We start from the raw sequence: 23,219 nt of genomic DNA on the forward strand, positions 1-23,219 counted from the left end.
TACTAGTCAGGTTCATTCCCACTGAGCCACAATTGGAACTCCTACATTCCCTTTCTTATGTTATCTTCCATCATGGTCTATGCATTTCTTTCTTTTATTTTTTTTCTTGTAAAATAGCAAATTTAGTTACCATAATTTACAACTTAACAAATCTCTTTCTTGAAATTCGATGCCTCTTGTGCTCTGTGAGTATCCAAAGTTGACAGAGGACAGCTGGATAGATATTTTTTTCCTGTAAAATTCTTTAAGGCAAACATGTACTAGCTCCTGGTTAAGAGTATGTCCTTTGAATGCTTTTAAACTCAATGAATTTTATTAAATTTTAGTTGTACGATGATGATCATAACCCAGTTTTCTAGCATTTCCATCCCCAACCTCCAGCCCAACCCCCGCCCTCCACCCTGTCTCCTTTAGAAATCATGAGTTTTTCAAAGTCTGTTTGTCAGTATCTGTTCTGTAAAGACGTTCATTGTGTCCCTTCCTTTTTTGATTGCACATATAAATGATAGCATATGACGTTTGTGTCTCACTGTCTGAGTGACTTCCTATTCATTTCTGAAGTCATGTTTCCTACAAAGAAGTCTGAGAGTGTCCAGGTCCTGCTTCCCAGGAGGCCGTGTGCCTGATGAGGAAGGGGAGCCTGGCTCTCTGGGGACCCACTCGTTCTCACGTGATCATCATGCCTTCCCCCTGGTGTCTCTCCAGCAGAGGGAATGCAAGGCTGAGCTGCCAGAATTCTTATTTCTCTGCGGAACACGTGGGCGGCAAGTCTACTGTGTTCCTGTTCTAAGTCAGGCGGAGCAGGTCCAGTGGCTTGGTCTCAGCATTCCCAAGCCTAAGGCTGTCGGGGGAGCAGATCCTCCATGTGGAAAGTCCTGAGATGTAGGAGCTCTGGTTGATGGCTTGGCTTTGATCATTTCCGGTGGAATACCTGGGAAACCTGCGCAAGAGGAGGGATGTTCTCAGGGCATCATTTGTCTCTCTGTGGTCAGAGCAGAAAAGGGACCTGTGGTGAAATAGCAAAGCCAAAGAATCGCTGGGGTGGGTTTTGTTTTGTGTATGCGTGTCTTTTGCATCTGATGATTACACTTTCACTTTGAAGATAAAAGGAATGCTTCCAGGAAGCCCATGGTATTTCTCAGAGTGCTCTCGCCTGGGTCTGGTCTTTGCCTCAGGCAAGGGCAGTGGTAGGTATGGGATGCAGGGGTGGGGATGGTGTGGTCTTTGTCCTTGGGCACCTTTGTTCTTTTGATCTTTAGTGAGCACCTGCAGTGTCTAAATAATGTGCTAAGAAGGTCTATATGTGCTGTTCTTCCGTTCTGTGTACATTCACTGAATGCGTATTTTTGGAGCTCGGGAGACGGAGTGGTAGCAAGATAGAATCTCTGCTCGAGAAAGTTCACAGTTTTGTGGGGCAGATGGTCACATGGAACAGTTCTGATTCAGGGTGTAAGGTGCTGTATTTTCAGAGTGTCCGAAGCGAAGAGGGCCACCGCAAGTGAGGGTCGATGGATTGCAGAGATGGATTTCCTATTCCTTTCTTTCTTTTTCTTTGTCTTTTGTCCTTTTAGGGCCGCACCTGTGGCATATGGAGGTTCCCAGGCTAGGGGTCTAATCGGAGGTGTTGCTGCCAGCCTACACCAGAGCCTCAGGAGCGGCTGATCCCAGTCGTGTCTGCAACCTACACCACAGCTCACGGCAAAGCTGGATCCTCAATCCACTGATTGAGGCCATGGATTGAACCCGCAACCTCATGGCTCCTAGGCAAATTCATTACAATTGAGCCATGGTTATATTTAAGGATGAATGAGTATGCATTGGCTAAATGAATGAGTTTTTGATAAATTTCTATTGTAAACCGGTTTACTGTCTAACTTGCTGTAAATGAGATGAATTGGATACAGTCAGTGTTTATGTTCTCGCAGGCCTCTGATTACCTCCTGTCCAGTACATGTGAATCACTTCCATGGCGCCTACAAATAATGTGACTGAGTTGATTATCACTGGTCTTTTTGAGGATCCAGAGGTGCAGAGGGTGTGCTTTGCAGTGTTTCTTCCTGTGTACCTGGCCACAGTGGTGGGCAATGGCCTCATTGTTCTGACGGTCAAAGTCAGTCAGAGTCTGCATTCCCCCATGTACTTCTTCCTGAGTTACCTGTCCCTGGTGGAGATCAGCTACTCCTCTACTGTTGCCCCCAAGTTCATCGCAGACTTGCTTTCCAAGGTTAAAACCATCTCCCTGGAGGGCTGTGTGGCTCAGATATTCTTCTTCCACTTCTTTGGCGTTACTGAGATCTTCTTGCTTGTGGTGATGGCCTATGACCGCTATGTGGCCATCTGCAAACCCCTTCATTATATGAACATTGTGAGCCATCAACTGTGTCACCATCTGGTGGCTGGTTCCTTTCTTGGGGGCTTTGTTCATTCTATCATTCAGATTCTCATCACCATCCAGTTGCCTTTCTGTGGTCCCAATGTGATTGACCACTACTTCTGTGATCTCCAGCCATTATTCAAGCTCGCCTGCACTGACACCTCTATGGAGGGGCTTATTGTCTTGGCCAACAGTGGATTAATTGCTCTGTGCTCTTTTCTCATCCTGGTGTACCTCCTATATCGTCATCCTGGTCAACTTGAGGAACCATTCTGCAAAGGGAAGACGCAAAGCCCTCTCCACCTGTGCCTCTCACGTCACAGTGGTCTTGTTGTTCTTTGGACCTGCCATCTTCCTCTACATGAGACCCTCCTCCACCTTCACCGAGGACAAACTGGTGGCCGTGTTTTACACGGTGGTCACCCCCATGCTGAACCCCATCATCTACACACTCAGAAACGTAGAGGTGAAAATTGCCATGAAGAGGTTGTGGGACAAAAAGGAAAACTCAGGGATGGAGTGAAAATGGGAAGCAATAAAATGTATCTCATTATTCCCTGCTCTTGAAATGAGTTTTGATTTTAGTGAGATGTTCATGAATGACAGGAACAAATGTAAAGACTTGATGGTACTGCTGCTGTGATTCTCCTTAGCAACCAAAGACTCCCTGGTAATCTGGTGTAATGTTCCAAGGACAGAGGTCAGATCGGCTTCGTGATAGCCAACAACATCATGGGATTTGGAAATATTAAGAATCAAACTAAGTGCAAATGCAGAGGAAAACATTTTGACGGTGTTTCATAGGTTAAATCACTTATTCCTATGATTTCCTTCCTTCCTGCCTCCCTCCCTCCCTCCGAGTCCTTTTCTTGTCATGTCTATTAGTGTGTCTTGTAAGCCGGTCTGTGTTTACATTATTGTTCCATCTCTCAGAAAATGCTTTCGCCCAGCTGACCCTTAGCATTGCGGAAAATAGAGAGAATGTCATAGAATTTGCCCCTGTTGACTCTGGGATTACACAGACTGTCTTTTCATTTGGCTTCCATCCCTCTAGCTTTCCCTGAGGATCAGGGAAGCAATGCAGGATGCTTCCTTGCACAAGGGTGGGGCATCACAGTAGGCTATAGACCCTAAGGGCTTCCCCCTTTCCCCTCAGGTGCTAGTTGAGCATATAGGTGAATAGTGGTTTTAAAGGCACCAGGAAATTGTCCCTATTTCCCTTGTCCCCACTAATCATGGCCATGGATGACCATTAACAATCCCTGAGAAAATACCACTCTTGCAATGACTTTACCACACTTTTCCATATGACAAACTTTAAGACTCAGGTTACAGTCGCTTCCCTTATGAGTCCTTCTCTCATCTTCTTCCTCCTTGGGTTGAACTTGTGTCTCCTATTCATGGTTATTTCTACATGGTTTTGTCACTGCCCTTATCACTTTGATTGTATAAGTTCATATGATCTCCTCTCTCACTAGACTGTAAGTTTTCAAGGGCAGGACTACCCACTGTCCTTTCTCTACTGTTCTAAATATTATGCATTTAGCTGGTGCTTTGTCAGTGCTTGTTGAATAAACAAACTTTTAGGCTCATGGGCAATCCTTTCTACATCACATTTTATAGATTTTTTTTTTTAGGGCTGCACTCGCAGCAAATGGAGATTCCCAGGCTAGGGGGCAAATCGGAGCAGTAGCTGCTGGTCTACACCACAAACACAGCAACACAGGATCTGAGCCGCATCTATGACCTACACCACAGCTCACAGCAATGCCAGATCCTTACCCACTGAAGGAGGCCAGGGATCGAACCCACAACCTCGTGGTTACCAGCTGGATTTTTTTCTGCTGTGCCACAACGGGAACTCCAGATTTTATAGATTTTTTTATTTTTTAATTCAACGTGTCTTATGGTGAGGAGCATATCTCTTTCTGCTAAAATTTGAAGAGCTCAGGCTCTGAAATTCATCAGGCTCTTCCAGTTGTCCTTCTCTCACATCTCATGATCCAAATACTTCACTCCACACCTACTTTGCATAAGTACAAGAAGATTAACAGTAGTATGAACTTCCTAAGTGTAATGAATAGTAAAATAGATACTATACATAAAGTTTTTAGAAAAGAATATGGTATGCAGTTGTACCATGGACTCAATAAATATTAACTGTCATGATTATCATCATAATTAGTGCTGGTCCTTAATTTCGTGTGTGTGATGACTACATGCCTGTTCACTAATTGGACTTCTTCCTGTCTCAGGGAGCTGCTCAGAATGGTCCTTGATTCCATCCTAAAAAAGTTTTAGGCATTTGAAGGCAGTCCAGTCATTTTGTTTTGAGGCTTCTTTGGGCTAAACATTCTCTGTTGCTTGATTACTTTTGAGTGTCTATCACAGTACCTGGCACATTGTAGGTGTTCAATAAATAGTTGTTAAAATAGAGGTTGACTATTACATGGCCTCTTTATCTTTTATGCAGAATGTTTCATATTTTGTTAATGTATGTTTTAAATCATTTGGTTTCTGAACTAAACTCAGTGGAGCTACCCTCCCTTTCTCTTGATGCCTTGAGTGTATCATAGCAGACTAGGACTTTAGGATGCAGAATATGATGGAAGCCTCTTATTCATGTACATATTTGTTTTCCTCCCTGAGAGCTACAGAAAGAAGATCATCCGTGCACTCTTAGTCATTGGATAATCATGGATGGATAGTACGGATAATATCTACTTTAATGGGCTTGTCAATTTTCTAAAGGATTACCTTACCTCCTGAGGGTAGGTCTATTGAGGGCTAATTACTCACTTTGTTTTTGTATCACTAGAAAAACCATAGGAAACAAAGGAAAGCAACTTTTCAATTGTTTTAAGAGTCATATATTGTGAAATTTAGAAAATGTCTACTGAATTCACAGAAGTAATAACAGTGTAATTATTACCACTTACCATTGGCAACCATGTTGTTACTTCATAGTTGTTGATTCTGCCACAGCATCAAGAAAGAAAAAACACCAAAATGAATTTTTTTTTGGACAATGAATATAAAATAACTTCATTAATGACACATAGGTAGAGGGCTACATCCTACTCTGCATATACAATTTTGTATTTTTTTCACATGTTCGGTATAGGTTTGACTGCAGGTGATAGAAATAAAAGACAACTTATTGAAAGAGAAGTATAGAAGTAAAAGTCCAACACTTTTAGGAGGTCCAACAATATTATCAGAAATTCACAGTCAGGAGTTCCCGTTGTGGCTCAGTGGTTAACGAATCCAACTAGGAACCATGAGGTTGCAGGTTCGGTCCCTGCCCTTCCTCAGTGGGTTAACGATCCGGTGTTGCCGTGAGCTGTGGTGTAGGTTGCAGACGTGGCTCGGATCCTGCGTTGCTGTGGCTGTGGCGTAGGCTGGCAGCTACAGCTCCGATTAGACCGCTAGCCTGGGAACCTCCATATGCCACCAGAGCGGCCCAAGAAATGGTAAAAAGACAACAAAAAAAAAAATTCACAGTCAGCCATCTTCAGCATGTAGATTCAACCTCATGACCTTAAAGACTTCTAATACTACATATGAAAGCCGTCCAGTAGAACTTATGTTATCCTGGAGATTTTCCATATCTGTGAGGTCCAGTGTGCTAGTATCTGTTGAGCCATAGAAATGTGATTAGTGAGATAAAAGAACTGAATTTTAAATTTTATTTAATTTTAATAAGTTCAGTTTAAAAATATATATTAGACAGCACAACTCTAGTATTTCATCTATATTGTAGGAGACCATAAAGGGGAAATGGGGAGGATAAACCAATCACTTTCTTTTTAAGGAGATGTTTCAAAAGTGCCACACAACAATTTTTCTTCCATCTTTTCAAGAGGTATATGCCACATTGTCACCCTTAAGTATAAGGGTGGCTGGAAAGTATAATTGTTTATTCTGTGTGAAATTGTGTTCTATTAAAAAGATCATTTTATTTTGTTCTCATAAAGAGGGAAGAGAAAATGGATGTAAAATTGGCATATTGTCTGAGGCATTCTATTATACATAACTTCTTTTGTAAGTAAAAAATTTTCAAAACTCATGGGATACAGAAAAACAGTTTTCAGAGGGAAGTTCATAGCAATAAATGTCTACATCAAGAAACAAGAAAGATCTCAGATTAGCAACCTAATCTTATACCTCAAGAAACTAAAAAAAGGAAGAACAAATGGAGCCCAGAGTTAGTAGAAGGAATGAAATAACAAAAAGCAGAAATAAATAGAGACTAAGAGAAGAGAAAAGATCATGAAATTAAGAGATTTTTTTTTCCTCTGAAGGATAAACAAAACTGAAAATCCTTTAGCTAGACTCACCAAGAAAAGAAAGAAAGGATTCAAATAAATAAAATTAGAAATTAAAGGGAGATGTTAAAACAATATAACACAAATACAAAGATTCATAATAGCTTGCTGTAAACAGTTATATGGCAACAAATTGGGCAATTTAGAAGAAATGGATAAATTCTAAGAAGCATACAACATAACAGACTGAATCATGAAGAACCAGGAAACCTGAAAAAATGGATTACTAGTAAGAAGGCTAAATTAGTCATCAAAAGCTTTCTCTGACAACCAAAAATCCAGGACCAGATGGTTCACTGGTGAATTCTACCAAACATTTGAAAAAATGTTAGTACCAATCTTACTGAGATTCTTCCAAAGAATAGAATGGAGGGGAACACTTCCAAACTCATTTTATGAGGTCAGCATTATCTTGATATCAAAATTAGACAGGATATTACAAGAAAAGAAATTACAGATCAATATCACTGATGGACCTGGACATAGAAATCCTCAGTTAAATATTAGCAAATGGAATTAAATAACATATTAAAGGAATCAGGCATCATAATCAAGTAGGGTTTGTTCCAGAGATGCAAGCATGGTTCAACATCCACAAATCAATCAAAGCAATATACCATGTTAACAAAATGAAGGATAAAAATCATACGATCATTTTAAGAGATGCACAAAAAGCATTGACAACTTCAACTTCACTTTATAACAACTCTCAACAAAGCAGGCATGGGGGAATGTACCTCAACATAATAAAGGCCATATATGAAAAAACCTACTAGTAACATCGTAATCAATGGTGAAAAACTGAAAGCCTTTCCTTGAATATCAGAAACAAGACAAGGAAGTGCACTCTTACTACTTTTATTCAATATAATATTGGAAGTCCTAGCCACATCAATTGGGCAAGAAAAAGAAAGAAAAAGAAGCCAAGTTGGAAAGGAAGATGTAAAACCGTCACTATTTGCAGATAACATGATATTATACATGGAAAACCTAAAGACTCCATCACAAAAATGTTACAACCAATAAACAAATTCAGTGAAGTTGTGTACAAAATCAGTATACAAATTCTGTTGTGTTTCTGTACAGTAATAATGAATTATCCAAAAGAGAAATTAAGAAAATAATCCCATGTATAGTTGCATCAAAAAGAATGAAATATCTTGGTATAAATTTTAGCAAGGAGGTGAAGGACCTGTGTGCTGAAAGCTGTAACACATTACTGAAAGAAATTAAAAAATATAGAAATAAATGGAAAGATATACTGTGCTTAGGATTTGGAAGAATTAATATTGTTAAAATACCCATACTACTTCAAGCAATCTACAGACCAATGCAATCTCTATCAAAATTACAATAACCTTCTTAATAGAAATAGAACAAACAATCCTAAAATTTGTAAGGAACACAAGAGATCCTGAATAGCAGAAGTCTTAAGAAAGAACAAATCTGGAGACATTATAATCTGTGACTTCAAACTATATTTCATAGCTGTAATAATCAAAACAGTATGGCATTTGCATAAAAATAGACACATAAATCAATGGAACAGAATAGAGAGCTTGGAAATAAACCCACACATATAGGGTCAATTAATTTACAACAAAGGTGTCAAGAATATATAATGGAGAAAGGACAGTCTCTTCAATAAATGGTTTGGGAAAACTGTACAGCCACATGCAAAATAATGAAACTAGAAGACTCTTATACCAGACACAAAAATTAATTCAAAATGGATTGAAGACTAGAATGTAAGATCTGAAACTATAAAACTTCCTAGAAGAAAACGTGGGGGAAGACTCCTTGACATCAATCTTGACAAATACTGGATTTGACACTAAAAGGAGAGGCAACAGAAACAAAAATAAATAAGTACATCTACATTAAACTAAAAAGCCTCTGGAGTTCCCGTTGTGGCTCAGTGGTTAATGAATCCGACTAGGAACCATGAGGTTGCAGGTTCAATCCCTGGCCTTGCTCAGTGGGTTAGGGATCTGGTGTTGCTGTGAGCTGTGGTGAAGGTTGCAGACATGGCTTTGATCCCACATTGCTGTGGCTCTGGTGTAGGCCAGCAGCTGCAGCTCCAATTAGACCCCTAGCCCGGGAACCTCCACATGCCATGGGAGTGGCCCAAGAAATGGCAAAAAGACAAAAAAACAAAACAAAACAAAAAGTGCAAAAAATTTAAAAAAACCAAAACAACTAAAAAGCCTCTGCACAGCAAGGAAACCATAAACAAAATAAAAAGGCATCCCATTGAATGGGAGAAAATATATGCAGGTCATATGTCTGATAAAGAGTTAATTCCAGAGTTCCTGTTGTGGCTCAGCAGGTTAAGAACCTGACGTAGTGTCTATGAGGATATGGCTTCAATCCGTGGCCTCGTTCAGTGGCTTTAGGATCCAGTGTTGCCCCAAGCCATGGCATAGGTCACAGATACAGAGAGGGTCCCGAGTTGCTGTGGCTGTGGTGTAGGCTGGCAGCTGCAGCTCTGATTTGACCCCTACCTAGCCCAGGATCTTCCATATGCCACAGGTATGGCCCTAAAAAAAAAAAAAGTTAATCCCCAAATACGTAAAGAACTCATACAAGTCAACAGCAAACCCCCAAACAGTTAGATTAAAATGGGCAGATGATCTGATGAGACATTTTTTCAAAGACATGCAGGTGGCCAGCAGGTACATGAAAGGATCCTCAACATCACCAATCATCAGGGAAAAGCAAATCAAAACCACAGTGAGATACCACCTTAGACCTTTTAGAACGGCTATTTTCAAAATGACAAGAAAAAACAAGGTAGCAATGATGTGGAGAGAAGTGAACCCTTGTACACTGTTGGTGCGAATGTAAATTGTTACGGCCATCATAGAAAACAGTATAAGGGCGCCTCAAAAAATTAAAAATAAAACTGCCGCATGATCCAGCAGTTTCATTTGTGGGAATTTATCAGAAGGAAACAGAAACATTAACTCAAAAAGATACATACATCATAATGCTCATTGCAGCGATATTCACAATAAGACGAGGAAGCAACCCAAGTGTCTGTTGACGGATGAGTGGATATGCTAAATGGTATAAGTCTGACAGAGAAGGACAAATGTATGATTTCACTTACATGTGGAATCTAAAACGGAGTTCCCATTGTGGCTCAGTGGTAACAAACCCAACTAGTATCCATGAGGACTCGATCCCTGGCCTGGCTCAGTGTGTTAAGGATCTGGCATTGTGGTGAACTGTGGTGTAGGTTACAGATGTGGCTTGAATCCTGTGTTGCTGTGACTGTGGTGTGGGCCAGCAGCTGCAGCTCCATTTCGACCTGGGAACTTCCATATGCTGTGGGTATGGCCCTAAAAAGATTAAAAAAAGACCAACAAAAAGAACTCATAGATACACAGAACAGCTTGGCTGTTGCCAGAGACAGTGGGAAGAGGGTGAGTAAAATGGATGGAGGGGGTCAAAAGATACAAACTTCGAGTTATAAAATAAATAAGTCACAGGGTATAATATGCAGCATGGTGACTGTGGTTAACAGGACTGTATTGTGTATTTGAAAGTTGCTAAGAGAGTAACTTTTAAAAGTGGTCCTGGAGTTCCCACCATGGCACAGTGGTTAACGAATCCAACTAGGAACCATGAGGTTGTGGGTTCGGTCCCTGCCCTCACTCAGTGGGTTAACGATCCAGCGTTGCCGTGACCTGTGGTGTAGGTCGCAGATGCGGCTCGGATCCCGCATTGCTGTGGCTCTGGTGTAGGCCAGTGGCTACAGCTCCAATTAGACCCCTAGCCTGGGAACCTCCGTATGCCTCGGGAGCGGCCCAAGAAATGGCAAAGAGACAAAAAAATAAAATAAAATAAAATAAAAGTGGTCCTGACAAAAAAAAATTAAAACTATGTGTGGTGATGGGTGTTAACTAGACTTACTGTGGTGATCATTTCACAGTGTGTACAAAAATCATATCATTATGTTGGACCTCTAAAACTAATATAATGTTATATATCAGTTGTATCTCAATAAAAAACAAGAGCTCCCTTAATTTTTTTTTCTATAAAGGTGATTTGTAATGGTTCGGTACTATCATAGAAATCAATTGTAGAACAATTTTCTTAATCATTAACTATTTCAGGGTTTTTAGGTTCATTTAATACTTTATTCGACAAGACTTAGGCATTTTTTTTTTCATGTGCTTGGGATATAGAGCTGTACATAAGACAGAAGGTACCTGCCTTCATGGAGCTTACATTCTAGGTAAACATTCTGTTTCGGAAGCTTCTGAAGTTAGGTCAGCATTGCCAACGGGATGTTTGGTGATGATGGAAATGCTCGGTATCTGTGCTCACATACGGCAGAAGCTCGCCATGCGGCTGCCTAACATTCGAAATGTGCCTAGTCTGACGAAAAGTGGGTTAATTTTATTCAATTCTAGTTCACTTAAAATTAAATAAATACACGTGTCTGCTGGCTACTAAACTGGATATCACAGGTATACAGACCTTCAGCGTTTGCTTGTGCTACCAACTTGTAGTTATTCCTCTGGATCAGGAAAAATTGCTCCTGTGCCCCAACACCCTGGTTTCCTCTGTGGTTGAGTCCTTTTACTTATTTATTTTATTTATTTATTGTGTCTTTTTAGGGCCACACCTGCAGCATAGGGAAGGTTCCCAGGCTAGGGGTTGAATTGGAGCTGTAGTCGCTGGCCTATACCACAGCTACAGCAACGCAGGATCCAAGGCATGGCTGCGACCTGCACCACAGCTTATGACAATGTCAGATCCTTAACCCACTGAGCGAGGCTGGGGATTGAACCTTCGTCCTCATGGGTACTAGTCAGATTTGTTTCCGCTGAGCCACGACGGGAACTCCTGTGGTTGAGTGCTCTTCATCTCATTTCTCAGTAATTAGCTCTTCTAACTCACCCTCCACGGTCATAAGCTCACCGCCACATGCCCCCACAGAGGTGCCAGGGTGAGTGGAAGGAAGGGGCACTGGCAGCAAGTCATGCGCTGTGCTCAGCTAGCCCTTCCCCTTGGCCTCTCAACCCGGGGTTCAGGAATGAACTGTGCCTGGTGGATTTGCTGTCTCACGATGACTTACTTCCTGGAATGAAGCAGTGTTAGACCTGGCTGGCCGTTCCTTCCATGAGACAATATCCTCACTTCATTTCCATGCCAGCATCTCTCCTAGTTCTCTTCTGATCACATTAATCATGCTTCTTTTCTCTTGCTGGTTCTTTCTTGTATCTCCATTTTCTTGGAGGATATCATAGGGCTTGGTTCTCAAACTAATCCTGTTTTGGTCTCTAGAAATCTCATTGAGTCTCATGGCTTTAAGTAATGTTCATGGGTTTATGACTCAAACTTAGACCTCAACCTGGACTTTTTTTTTTTTTAACCTGAACTTTGATTCGTATATTCAGCTGTCACATCAATATCTCTGTTGGTGTCGTGAAAAGCAACTTTGCTTAACACATCCAAATCTATACTCTGAATTTTCCTGCTCCCATGCGTTTTCCTCCAGGAATTCCAGACTCAGTAATGGTCACTCCATTTTCATTGTTCCAGTCTACCTTGGGGGTATCCTGGAATTCTCGCCTCCTCTTTCTCCACTCAGTCAAAACATCAGCAAATCTTGTTAACTCTACCTTCACAACGCTCAGAATCTGACCACTTCCTAAAAGCCTTCAATGCTACCGTCCTGGCAAAGACATCAATCCAGCACCTACTGACTGGATTATTGTGGTGTTAACCTAGCTGGTTTCCTTATATTTCCCAGTTCCCCTTTATTCTCACGATAGCAGACAGAAATTTGGGCAAGAGCTGGCCTTTCCTTACTACTGTAATAAAATAATAACTACCAGCAGCCTCTATTCTCCTGAACCTGTTTTATTTTTCTTCATAGGGCTTATTACTGTCTAACTTGCATATCAAGTTTTATTGGCTTATTTATTTATTTTTCAACTTCCATTATCTTGGTGGGAACATGAAGGATGTAACTGCCTTGAGTTAGGGACTTTGTTTTTCCACTGCCAAATCTTTAACACCTAGAAGAGGGCTTGGCACATTAAGGACACACTGCTGTTTGTTGAATGAATGTATGCATGGATGGAGGAATGGATGGATGGATGAATGACATCTCTTTCTGAGGAGATTCTGACTGTATTCCATCGTTATTAACACTGTCATTATTGATGGAGAGGCGGCCACACAGGGAGTCTAAGTGGCTTATAGAGAAGTGTTAGAACTGGAAGGTACAATGGAGATAGTCTAGCTCAGCTCTATCATTTTTATGTAGAAGTGAAAACAGGAGAGTGAGAGGCAGAGAGGTAAAATGACATGGCTTAAGTTAGATCGTTAATTAACTACTGAACCAGAGCTAGCGTCCACATGTCCTGGCTCCCTGTCCAGTTCTCTTTCTTTCTTATTAGTTTTCCTTTTAATTCTCAGCAGTCCATTCTGGAAAAATGTTCCCCTTTTGTTTTTCCTTTCGCATTCTTCTCTCACTCTCTCATTATCGTGTGCAAACCTTATGGAAATCTCACTAAGCTAATTGAAAAGATTTTGAACCTTTCCTAAGTCAAGGTGTCACTGATGAAGTTTCACCCAAGAGGAAAGAAATTCCATGGGGAAGTTGTTCCCTTGATTATAGTGTGTAGCTTAATTTATTCAAGCATCTTAACTTATTCAAGGATCTGTGCATTTAGTTACAGTCCTTGGAATTTCAGTGGGTGGAAAGGTTTTCTCCATGAAAATCAGAATTTTAAAATCTCCTGAGCGTGCCACTTTCTGTGGCATTTCTTTATTTTCTAGAGATTATACATCCAATCATCAACCCAGATCCAGATCTCCTGAATGGCACGCTCCCCCCTTTTGTTGGTGGTCCATCTTAGGTATCATCTACTTTGTTTTCTGAAAGCTCCTAGGAACAGGGGCGATTTGTACCTGGGGACAGGTCTGATCCTTGAGTTGCAGTAGCCAGTCATCACTATCCACCTGATGCCTGGGTAGCCACCACTACCCAGTCAGCAGTGTTGAAAGAGGACTGATCTGCCTTGGTAACCTGGCCAATAACCAGTGTGTGGCTTGGGACTCCAGTTAACCTCTCACTTTATTCATCTCGTCTATAAATTAAGGAGGTTGGATGAAAATGTCTCCAAATCTTTTCAGTGCCAGTCGGAGTGGCTTAGCTGAGTGTGACCTGAATTTGTTCAGGGGAAACGCCAGCGAAAAATCAGAGCTGGGTTGTGATATTAGTCAAGGTACCTTTCTTGTCAGGGACCAGGATTCACAGGGAAGAATTCAGTTCCCCATCCTATTGTAGTTTCTCCAGATCAGATCGTCTCCTTGAGTAACAATCTATTCCAGCAGCGTGGCTAACTTCACGCTGAGTTGGAACGCATTTGAGATCCATCTGATTCCGTTCTTTGTTCTAAGGCAGAGCTAACCACACCGGATTGTTGGAAGGTAGGTGATCTAGCTGGAAGTAAAATGCAGGGTCTCTAAGCAGCCATAGGATGGCTCTGAAAGCCATCAAGAGTCAGTTCCTCTCATAAAGCCACAAGTGTTCATTTGTTAAATGAGCTGGTTGGGTTTGAGGTGTTTTTTTTTTTTTTTTGGTGGGGCGTAATACATTCAGTTTAATTAATATATTTTTATTGTGGCAAATTATATAAAACATAAAATTTTTTGAATTGAAGTCCTAAACAGAGTTTGGGATTCTGTGAGATACCAAGTGGGAGCATATGGCTGGGATGGAGGTTCCATTCCTTCATGTGAGATCAGTCATGTTGGCACACGAAGCTTTCTGTTAGGTTTTCTCTGGCCGTCGTCTCCCTTCTATCATGATGCTTTGGTCCAGAGTCCAGTAAGTTACAGGAGGTAGAGTCACAAAGCTCGAAGGCTGATTTAGGCTCTCCTATGCTGGTCTCATTCCCCAACCCCCCCATGCTTCTAGGTGAGGCACCATTGTGGGGACAGAGGGGGTGTTTCTTACCAACTCTGTGGGTGAGATGGTGGAATGGCTGCGAAGTGAGGTAGCAGAAAGAGGAATAAACACTGAAAGGTGAGATGACAGGAAAGGAAACGTTTTCAAGCAGAATGGCTATCAGTGTATTCCTTCTATCAGGGCTGAAGCCTGGAAAAACGGAACTCTTCATGGTTCTTATCTCTGAGGGATCTCTGAGATTGGTCCTAGAATATTTTCCTTCATTTCTCTAGTGAATCCAAAAAGACTGAGTTCATACTCGTACAAGAAATATTTGTATGTGTGGGTGGAAAAATATATCTTGGACTTCTTACAAAGGAGAATATTTAATTTGAACTCTTCACTTCTGTGTTAGGTACCGAGAAATTGTACCAGGTAGTGTTTAAAGAGCGTAGGATCTGTGGTTAAACTGCTGGGGTTGAAATCCTGGCTCCACTGCTGTGTAACCTTAGGCCAGTTAATTCACTTTACTGTGTTTTTTTTTTTTCCTCATTTGTAGAAAAAGGGGTGATAATAATAATGATACCCACGTCACAGGTTTGTTCTGGGAATTGACTTAATTAATGGATATAGAACAAACAAAACCAAGTAGAAACACCATAGACACAGAGAAAAAACTGGTGGTTGTCAGCAGGGAAGGGTGTGTGGGGATGGATGCAATAGGTGAATGGGGATTGTGAGGTACAAACTTCCAGCTATAAAGTAAAGTAAAGAAGTAAATAAAGTAAAAATAAAGCCAAGTCAGAAGCATGTAATGTAGCGGGGTGGGGGGATGTGCTTGGGTTATGGGATGGAAATTCTGTGAAATTGGATTGTTATCATTATACAACTACAGATGTGATAAATTCATTTGAGTAATTAAAAAATAAATAAAGCAAAAAAAAGCATGTAATGTATAGATAGGGAAAATAATCAGTAATATTGGAACAACTTTGTACAGTGACTGACTGTAACCAGTCTTATTGTGGTGATCAGTGATCATTTTATAATGCATAAAAATACTGCATCACTTTGTTATATACCTGAAACTAATGTAATGTTATATGTTAACTACAACTCAAAAAAAATCTGTATGACTGTATTGTATCATGGAAATACTAGCTATTATTAACCAAAATGCAATTAGTGATAAAAATTCAAGAAAACTATTAAAAAGCATTTTGAATACTAGGATAGTGTATTCCTTGGTAGAGTAGTAGAAACAGTACATAATTATAAAGAATCTGTTAATTGCTAAAAAAGAAGTATGGCAAACTACTGCAAGAACACAAAGGAAGAAAGATATTATTCCTATAGTAATGAGGTTATTCATATAATCTAGAAAGAAGGGAGTACTTAGCACAGAGAAGGGAGAAAGGACATTTGGGATTAGAAAATAGCTGTATAATGTTCATTTGGAGGATGACAATAAGGTTGCAAAAATAGGCAATAGCCGGTTCAAGAAGGACCTGGAATCCATCTAAGAATATTATGATTTATTCTATGGGCATTGGAGAGAGGCTGCTAAAGTTTAGGCAGGGAAGTAACATGATCAGATTTACATGTAAGAATAACCACCAAAGGATTTTCAGAGCTCAGAGATGAGAATATACATATGTCTGGAGTCTTAAAGGCAAGCTTCCTTATGTGAACAGGACTGGAATTGGTAGGTATGTAGGGTGGGAAGGGATAAGGAAAGGCATTTCTGGTGAAGAGAGGCTCTGGGGAGAGAGTGAGCAGAGTGGGCTTGTGGAATGGGGAGAGGACCCTGAGTTGAAGTTTAGTAGGTAAGAGGGTGAGAGTTGAGGCGGCTCCATCTGTGAAAGTCTTTAAAAATAGGTCAGAGGGGTTCAGGATTTCCCTGGGTAATCCCAAGCAGAGAAGGATCTAAAGAAAGATGGGCCAGGAAACCTTTTCTGGCTGCAGTGTGTGGGATGGATGGGGTGGGAAGTTGTGGGGACTAAGAGGCTTTGGAAATTAGGCATCAGCTGACAGCACGTGAGAGGGTGGTAGCAGCAAGACTGGAGAGAACATGCACATAGGGAGAGATGTTTTAAAGAGAAAATTAATGGGGTGTGGTGATGACTGGTTATGGGAGTGAAAGGGAGGCATAAATCAAATACAACAACAAGGCTAGGAACCTGGACATCTTGGAGGCTGACAGCAGCATCATCCAGGTGTCTTCTAGGTCATGCCTGCTTTAGGAGTCTGGCTACTCTGAAGTTTAGTCTTATCAGCTTCAACCTGTCCAACTCTTTTCCTTGGGTTTGTGATTGAGGATAGGGTCAAAGGAGATTCTGGGGGGCATTTCACAATCTTACCTTCTCACCATTCAGCTACTCGATTTGCTGAGATGGTCCCAGATAGTCTTAATGATTCTCTTCCTAGTGCCCACGACATGGCTTTTTTTTTGGAAAGTGCACTGCACTAAGGTGCATGTAGCAAAATGGCTTGTGTTTGGTCACGTGTATCAACATTGCTTCTATACTGCATGTGCTTTCCTGAAGACTTTAGCTCTTGGGTAGGTGACTTATTTTTGTTTCCATAAATGGCTGATCCCTTTTATACCCTGTGCAGATGAAGTTTAGAGTAATTATATAAACTACAAAGAAAAATTTCATTGGATTTTGGTTGAAGTTGCATACATTTGTAGACAAATTTAGGGATAGTTGAAGTTACAATGTTAAATTTTCTTATTTAAATGTAATTTGTGGGAATTTTGTGGGGATAGATTGATTTTCCCTTTTATACATATGTATTTTCTTGTGGTCTTGTAGTAGTTTCATGGTTTTTGCTACATAACTATATTATGTTTAAAAAACCTTTCTTGGCTATTGTAAAGGGCATATTTTCAGTTGTGTTTTCTAGTAATTGTTATTTTGAACTTTCTTACTGTGCTAGTGGTAGTCTTTCCTTCTTTCTTTCTTTTCTTTCCTTTGCTTCCTTCCTTCTCTTTTTTTCCTAGGTTTATATCTTAGGAGCTTTAGCTTGTAAGAAACAGAAACCTATTACACCAGCTTTAGCAAAGAGGAGAATTTATTTGAGGACTAAGGGGCATCCTCTGGTACTCAAGTATACAGGGACTGAATCAGGGATGGAAAGGTCAGGGATCGAGGATGCTTTCTGCATCTCTGAGATGCTATAGTCTTTTCCTCTATTTTTCTTGCTCTAGAATACTAGTTTCTCATTTTTTTTCAGGTTTGGTGTCTTTATTTAACCTTAACATTTTTCTCTAATGAAAGTTGTATATATATTTAATACTTTCAACTTGATGTTTTGATAGTCATATACATAATGAAATGATTACTAACAGTTAAGCCAACTAACGTATTTATCTTCTAAGACAGTTGCCTTTTAAAAAAATTTTTCTTGTGAGAACACCTGTAATTTGTTCTCTTAGGAAATTTCAAACTTCACCGCAAGCCCTGGCTTAAGGAATTCTGACACGTGCTGCTTTGTTTCCATCTGTCTTCATACTGGCTTTTGTTTCCTCTGTTGACTCGGGTCCTTGTTGCTTAGGTGCATTTTGACTTTTCCAAAAGTATATTTCTTGAAAATTTCAGCATGAAATCAGGGATACGGGGAAAAACAATGGGTGAATTTATAAAAGAGAATTAAGGTGTTCACACCATTTCTTCCTTATTTCTCATGGATCAAACATGGTGACAAAATGCCTAATAGGTCACCTTAATCTAGAGAGTATTGTTTTGAATCATGTGGCATTGTTAGCTTGAGGTGGTGCTGTGATCTGCATTTCTTCTGTTTAGTCTGGGGATCTGTTGATGTGGAGGATGTGCTCAGGGGAGTAACTCACAGAGAAATCCTCACTCTCGTTACCGGACACTTTGCTTCCGACTCCCAACCTGGAATAGGGAGAAGCAGGCTGGTCAGCCATAGCAGTGCTCTCAGAGGACAACCTCTGTGAGTTCAGAGCTGCCCAGAGAGTGAGCAGTGGGGCAGGAGTTGTGACAGTGACAGTGAAATGATGGAGGCAAACTAGTAAGTTGATTCTCTCCAGAGTGTTCAAGCATTTGTTGTATGAACATCGTTTTTATTTTTTATTTTTTATTACTCAGTGAATTTATTACATTTGTAGTTGTACAATGATCATCACAATCCAATTTTATAGGATTTCCATCCCACAACCCCAGCACATCTCTCCATCCCCCAAACTGTCTCTTTTGGAGACCGTAAGTTTTTCAGAGTCTGTGAGTCGGTATCTATTCTGCAAAGTTCATTCGGTCCTTTTTTCAGATTCCAGATGTCAGTGAAAGCATTTGATGTTGGTATCTCATTGACTGACTGACTTCACTTAGCATGATAATTCCCAGGTTCATCCATGTTGCTAAAAAATGCCGATAGTTCATTCCTTTTAACGGCTGAGTAATATTCCATTGTGTATATGTACCTCATCTTCTTGATCCACTCCTCTGTTGATGGGTATTTAGGTTGTTTCCATGCCTTGGCTATTGAAAAGAGTGCTGTAGTGAACATCGGAGTACATGTGTCTTTGTGAATCATGGTTTTCTCTGGATAGATGCCCAGGAGTGGGATTGCTGAACATCATTATTGAAGCTGTAAGACATGTGAAGCAATCTGACCTGAGTAGGCTGAGGGCTGGCAGAATGGAGTGAAGAGGACAGGACAGAGCACCTCTTGGAAAGGGGAGCAGTATCCATGGGAAGATGACTCCCTGAGGCAGAGATGAAGAAAAGGAGGAGTTCAGGAGAAGCGTGTTCTGGGAAGTCCCCGAGAAGAGAAAGCATGAAAAATGTTATGATGATAATAAAGATAGAGGCTCTGAACTTGAATGGCTCTCTAAATTTAGAATAGCTTGTGGTAGGTTAGAAAGAACCCCCGACTGAAGTTAGAAAGTCTGGTTGTGAGTCTCAGAATTTTCTACTTTCTGTGTGTTCCTGGGTAAATAACCATTTCTCTGAACCTTAACTTTTTAATATACAAACTGTTGCTAGCATGGTGATATTAATTAATTAAAGGCTTTTTAAGGCTGCACACGCAGCATATGGAGGTTCCCAGGCTAGGGGTCTAATCTGAGCTGTAGCTTCTGGCCTACACCCACAGCCACAGCAACACCAGAACCCAGCGTGTCTGCAACTACACCACAGCACGTGGCAATGCCAGATCCTTAACCCACTGAGCGAGGCCAGGGATTGAAACCGCATCCTCATGGATACTAGTCAGATTCGTTACAATTGAGCCATGGCAGAAACTCCCCATGATCATATTTAAAGCTGAATGAGTATGCATTGGCTAAATGAATGAGTTTTTGATAAATTTCTATTATAAACTGGTTTACTGTCTAACTTGCTGTAAATGAGATGAATTGGATACAGTCAGTGTTTATGTTCTTGCAGGCCTCTGATTACCTCCTGTCCAGTACATGTGAATCACTTCCATGGCGCCCACAAATAATGTGACTGAGTTGATTATCACTGGTCTTTTTGAGGATCCAGAGGTGCAGAGGGTGTGCTTTGTAGTGTTTCTTCCTGTGTACCTGGCCACGGTGGTGGGCAATGGCCTCATTGTTCTGACGGTCAAAGTCAGTCAGAGTCTGCATTCCCCCATGTACTTCTTCCTGAGTTACCTGTCCCTGGTGGAGATCAGCTACTCCTCTACTGTTGCCCCCAAGTTCATCGCAGACTTGCTTTCCAAGGTTAAAACCATCTCCCTGGAGGGCTGTGTGGCTCAGATATTCTTCTTCCACTTCTTTGGCGTTACTGAGATCTTCTTGCTCACAGTAATGGCCTATGACCGCTATGTGGCCATCTGCAAACCCCTTCACTACACAGTCATCATGAGCCGGGCTGTGTGTCACCGTCTGGTGGCTGGTTCCTGGCTGGGGGGCTTTTTTCACTCCATGGTTCAGATTATTGTGACTCTCCAGTTATTCTTCTGTGGTCCCAATGTGATTGACCACTACTTCTGTGACCTCCACCCCTTATTCAAGCTCGCCTGCACTGACACCTCTGTGGAGGGGCTTATTGTCTTGGCCAACAGTGGATTATTCTCTATCTTCTCCTTTCTCGTCTTGGTGTCCTCCTATATCGTCATCCTGGTCAACTTGAGGAACCATTCTGCAGAGGGAAGGCGCAAAGCCCTCTCCACCTGTGCCTCTCACGTCACAGTGGTCGTGTTGTTCTTTGGACCTGCCATCTTCCTCTACATGCGGCCCCCCTCCACCTTCACCGAGGACAAACTGGTGGCCGTGTTCTACACGATGGTCACCCCCATGCTGAACCCCATCATCTACACCCTCAGAAATGCAGAGGTGAAAATCGCCATGAGGAGGTTGTGGGGCAGGAAAGTGAACTCGGGGGTGGAATAAAAATGAAAATATGAAGAAATTAGTATGCATAGAGGGACCAAATCTACATTCTGATTTTAGTGAACATGCAGAGAAGAGTGTTAATCTTTTCATGTTTTTTGCAGTGTTTTTTTTTTTTTTTAAACACTGTGCTGGGATGATGAGTATTTAATTTTTCTTTTGCTTTAGGCACCACTAGGAAATCCCAGCCTTCCCTGGTGCCTCCATGTTGCCATCATTAAAGCCAGGTTTCCCCACAGAATTCATACTTGTAAATGATTTCCTATCTGATTGTTACCTTGTGTCTCAACTTTCTCTTCGTATATCCTCACTGTCACTAAAAGCAATAAAATATATAATGATGTAGGTACTCGAGATACTTGTGGCTCTTTAATGTCTATAAAGCCTATTTTATAAGTGATGATTTAGGTTCCACTAATGAATTTACTGAATGAGTGAAGAAACTTCTTTGTAAAGGGGTAATTGGCATGTTCCTGGGAATTCAAGCAAGCTTGACTGGCCACCCTCAGTGATGGAATAAAGGCATCCGTTTATCAGCCTACAGGGCCCCAAACTTGCTGGAAATTCCAAAGGACCCTGGCCCCTGTTCTGTTTAAGCCTTGACTCGCTCAGTCTGTTCAAGCCGACCCTCATGAAAAATGCTTCCAGGTAGGCTTCTCTTCATAACACCTTGACCAGTTTCCTTGGGTTGGAAAGACTCACTTCTGAGAATTGGCTGTCCTCTGCGTATAGGGACTGCTTTGTAAGGTATGTACGCCTTTCTGTTTTGTACTCTTGCTGTTTCCGGATGTGTATACCTTGGCGTCTACTTGAGGTCAGAGGACTGTTTAGCTTTCGGCTCTGCCTCAGTGTCTAGCATGGTTTTATGCACACACTATGTTCTCAGCCAATAGTAGCTGGAGACATGGATACCAAATTAAATAAATTAATGGAATACAGAATATACTCATCATATGGAACCTCTGGTCTCAAAGTCCATACGCAATGATGTGAAGCATGAAGAATGTCCTGTGATCTCAGCATCCAATCTAGGGCTTCAGTTCCTAGATTGCACTTTTCCAATTATTTTCTTTGCATAGAAATGATGATTTCTTTTTTCCATGTTGCCTTGTAGAATCACTCCAATTAACAAAAAATCCACATAACCATCTTTTTTTGTTTTTTGTTTTTTGTTTTGATTTGGAGCTGTTCTTTATTTATATTAACACCAGTCACATCAAAACCTCCCATTGAGGTGCATATATCTTTTTATTTTTAAATTTTTATTTCTATTATCATTGATTTAATATTTTGTGCCAATTTTTGCCATACAGCAAAGTGAACCAGTCACATATGTATATATGCATTACCTTTCTTTCTTTTTTGACTTTTAGGGCCTCACCCATGGTATATGGAAGTTCCCCAGGCTAGAGGTCAGGTCGAATTGGAGCTGCAATTGCCAGCTTAGAGCCACAGCCACAGCAATGCCAGATCTGAACCATGTCTGGAACTTACATTGCAGCTCAAGGCAAAGCCGGATCCTTAAGCCACTGAGTGGGGCCAGGGATCCAACTCACGTCCTCATGGATACCAGTCAGGTTCATTCCCACTGAGCCACAATTGGAACTCCTACATTCCCTTTCTTATGTTATCTTCCATCATGGTCTATCCCAAGAGACGATATATTTCCCTGTGGTATACAGTAGGACCTCATCGCTTATCCATTCTAAACATAATAGTTTGCGCTAACTAACTGCAAACTCCCAGTCCATTCCACTCTCTTCGCCCCCCACCCCTTGGCAACCACGAGGCTGTTTTCTGTGTCACAGTAACTATCTTAATGTTAATAAATACACCATCATTGGAGAATCAGACTCATTAATAAGCCTGAGCAGTGATGATAGGAGAAATACCACTTAAAGTCACCCTTTGGATGAGATTAATATAGAAATACCACTTTGTTAACATCCTGTATGGAGAATCTGAGATTATATTCCCATCCAATGTACTTTTGGTGTCTCTTACACCACCGTGTTCCATGTGAGATAGGAGCAGGTAATGCTATATTGTATTTATTTACTTATTGATTTTTTTTAGGGCTGCATGTGTGGCATATGGAAGTTCCCAAGCTAGGGGTTGAATCAGAGCTGTAGCTGCCACGTCTGTGAGCTACACCATAGCTCATGGCAGCACCAGATCCTTAACCGACCGAGCAAGGCCAGAGATGGAACCTGCATG

The 23,219-nt window shown here is 41.1% G+C and overlaps 2 protein-coding genes across 2 annotated transcripts; both read left to right on the forward strand.

Moving 5' to 3' along the window:
* The first annotated feature begins 1,966 nt into the window (after positions 1-1,966).
* Positions 1,967-2,897, forward strand: LOC125124072 (olfactory receptor 4B1-like). Its single transcript, XM_047774246.1, is given in 2 exon segments — positions 1,967-2,605; positions 2,607-2,897. Coding segments are annotated over 2 exon segments (930 nt in total).
* Positions 2,898-20,072: 17,175 nt separating this feature from the next.
* On the forward strand, positions 20,073-21,002 carry LOC125124073 (olfactory receptor 4B1-like). The gene has a single exon (XM_047774247.1). The coding sequence runs from the start codon at positions 20,073-20,075 to the stop codon at positions 21,000-21,002; it is 930 nt and encodes a 309-aa protein (XP_047630203.1).
* Positions 21,003-23,219: the final 2,217 nt, after the last annotated feature.

Source organism: Phacochoerus africanus, chromosome 4 (assembly GCF_016906955.1).
Source record: "Phacochoerus africanus isolate WHEZ1 chromosome 4, ROS_Pafr_v1, whole genome shotgun sequence".
Lineage (NCBI taxonomy): Eukaryota > Metazoa > Chordata > Mammalia > Artiodactyla > Suidae > Phacochoerus > Phacochoerus africanus.